This window comes from Passer montanus, unplaced genomic scaffold (assembly GCF_014805655.1).
Source record: "Passer montanus isolate IOZ18808 unplaced genomic scaffold, ASM1480565v1 scaffold321, whole genome shotgun sequence".
Lineage (NCBI taxonomy): Eukaryota > Metazoa > Chordata > Aves > Passeriformes > Passeridae > Passer > Passer montanus.
In genome coordinates, this window is record NW_024367942.1 from 47,562 (window position 1) to 48,691 (window position 1,130).

The 1,130-nt window shown below is 61.2% G+C and overlaps 1 protein-coding gene across 1 annotated transcript in view; it reads left to right on the forward strand.

Moving 5' to 3' along the window:
* LOC120505084 (leucine-rich repeat and calponin homology domain-containing protein 4-like) overlaps positions 1–1,130 on the forward strand; it is a 4,719-nt gene that overhangs the window by 1,957 nt on the left and 1,632 nt on the right. The window contains exon 10 of the mRNA XM_039715309.1: positions 877–916. Coding sequence (XP_039571243.1) covers positions 877–916 — 40 coding nt within the window. The remainder of the gene's footprint in view (positions 1–876; positions 917–1,130) is intronic.

Below are 1,130 nucleotides of genomic sequence, written 5' to 3' on the forward strand. Positions count from 1 at the left end.
ACGGGGTTTGGGAATGGGAATGGGAATGGGGGACTGGGAATGGGAATTGGGAATGGGAATTGGGGAGTGGGAATGGGAATGGGAATGGGAATGGGAATGGGAATGGGAATTGGGAATGGGAATTGGGGAGTGGGAATGGGAATGGAGAATGGGAATGGGGGACTGGGAATGGGGATGGGGTTTGGGACAGGTACTGGGAGTGGGGATGGGAATTGGGGACTGGGAATGGGACTGGGAATGGGAATTGGGGTTTGGGGCTGGTACTGGGAGTGGGGATGGGAATTGGAGACTGGGAATTGGGGACTGGGAATGGGGACAGGTACTGGGGTATGGGAATGGGGGAATGGGAACTGGGAATGGGAACTGGGAATGGGGGACTGGGAATAGGAATTGGGGACTGGGAATGGGAATTGGGGTTTGGGAACTGGGGTTTGGGAGTGGGAATGGGACTGGGAATTGGGACAGGTACTGGGAAGGGGAGTGGGACTGGGAACGGGAATGGGGACTGGGACTGGGAATTGGGGTCAGGAACTGGAGACTGGGGTTTGGGACTGGGAACTGTTTGGGACTGGGAACTGAGCACAGGGACTGGGGTCAGGGGCTGGGACTGGGGACGGGAATTGGGAATTGGGGTCAGGAACTGGAGACTGGGGTTTGGGACTGGGAACTGTTTGGGACTGGGAACTGAGCACAGGGACTGGGGTCAGGGGCTGGGACTGGGGACGGGAATTGGGAATTGGGGTCAGGAACTGAGAATTGGGGACTGGGAACTGGGGTTTGGGACTGGGGTCGGGGCTGGGCTGGATTTGGGACACTGGGATGGGGTCAGGGGGCACAGGGCACCAGGGCCAGGCACTGGCTGCTGCCCCCCCACAGGACCCCCCCCCGGAGACCCCCCCCGACGGCGACGCTGACGGTGAGCACGCGGCCCTAATTAACGCGGCCCTAATTAACGCGGCCCTAATTAACACGGCTCGGCCCTAATTAACGGGACTCTTCATTCCCCTGCCTCCCCCAGGAGCCCGGCGGAGCCCCCTGCAGCCCCCCAAAACCCAGCCCCCCCTCCTCCTGCAGTGCTGCCAAGGCAGGTAGGGCAGAGCCCCCTGAGACCCCTCCCCAAAACCCCCCCG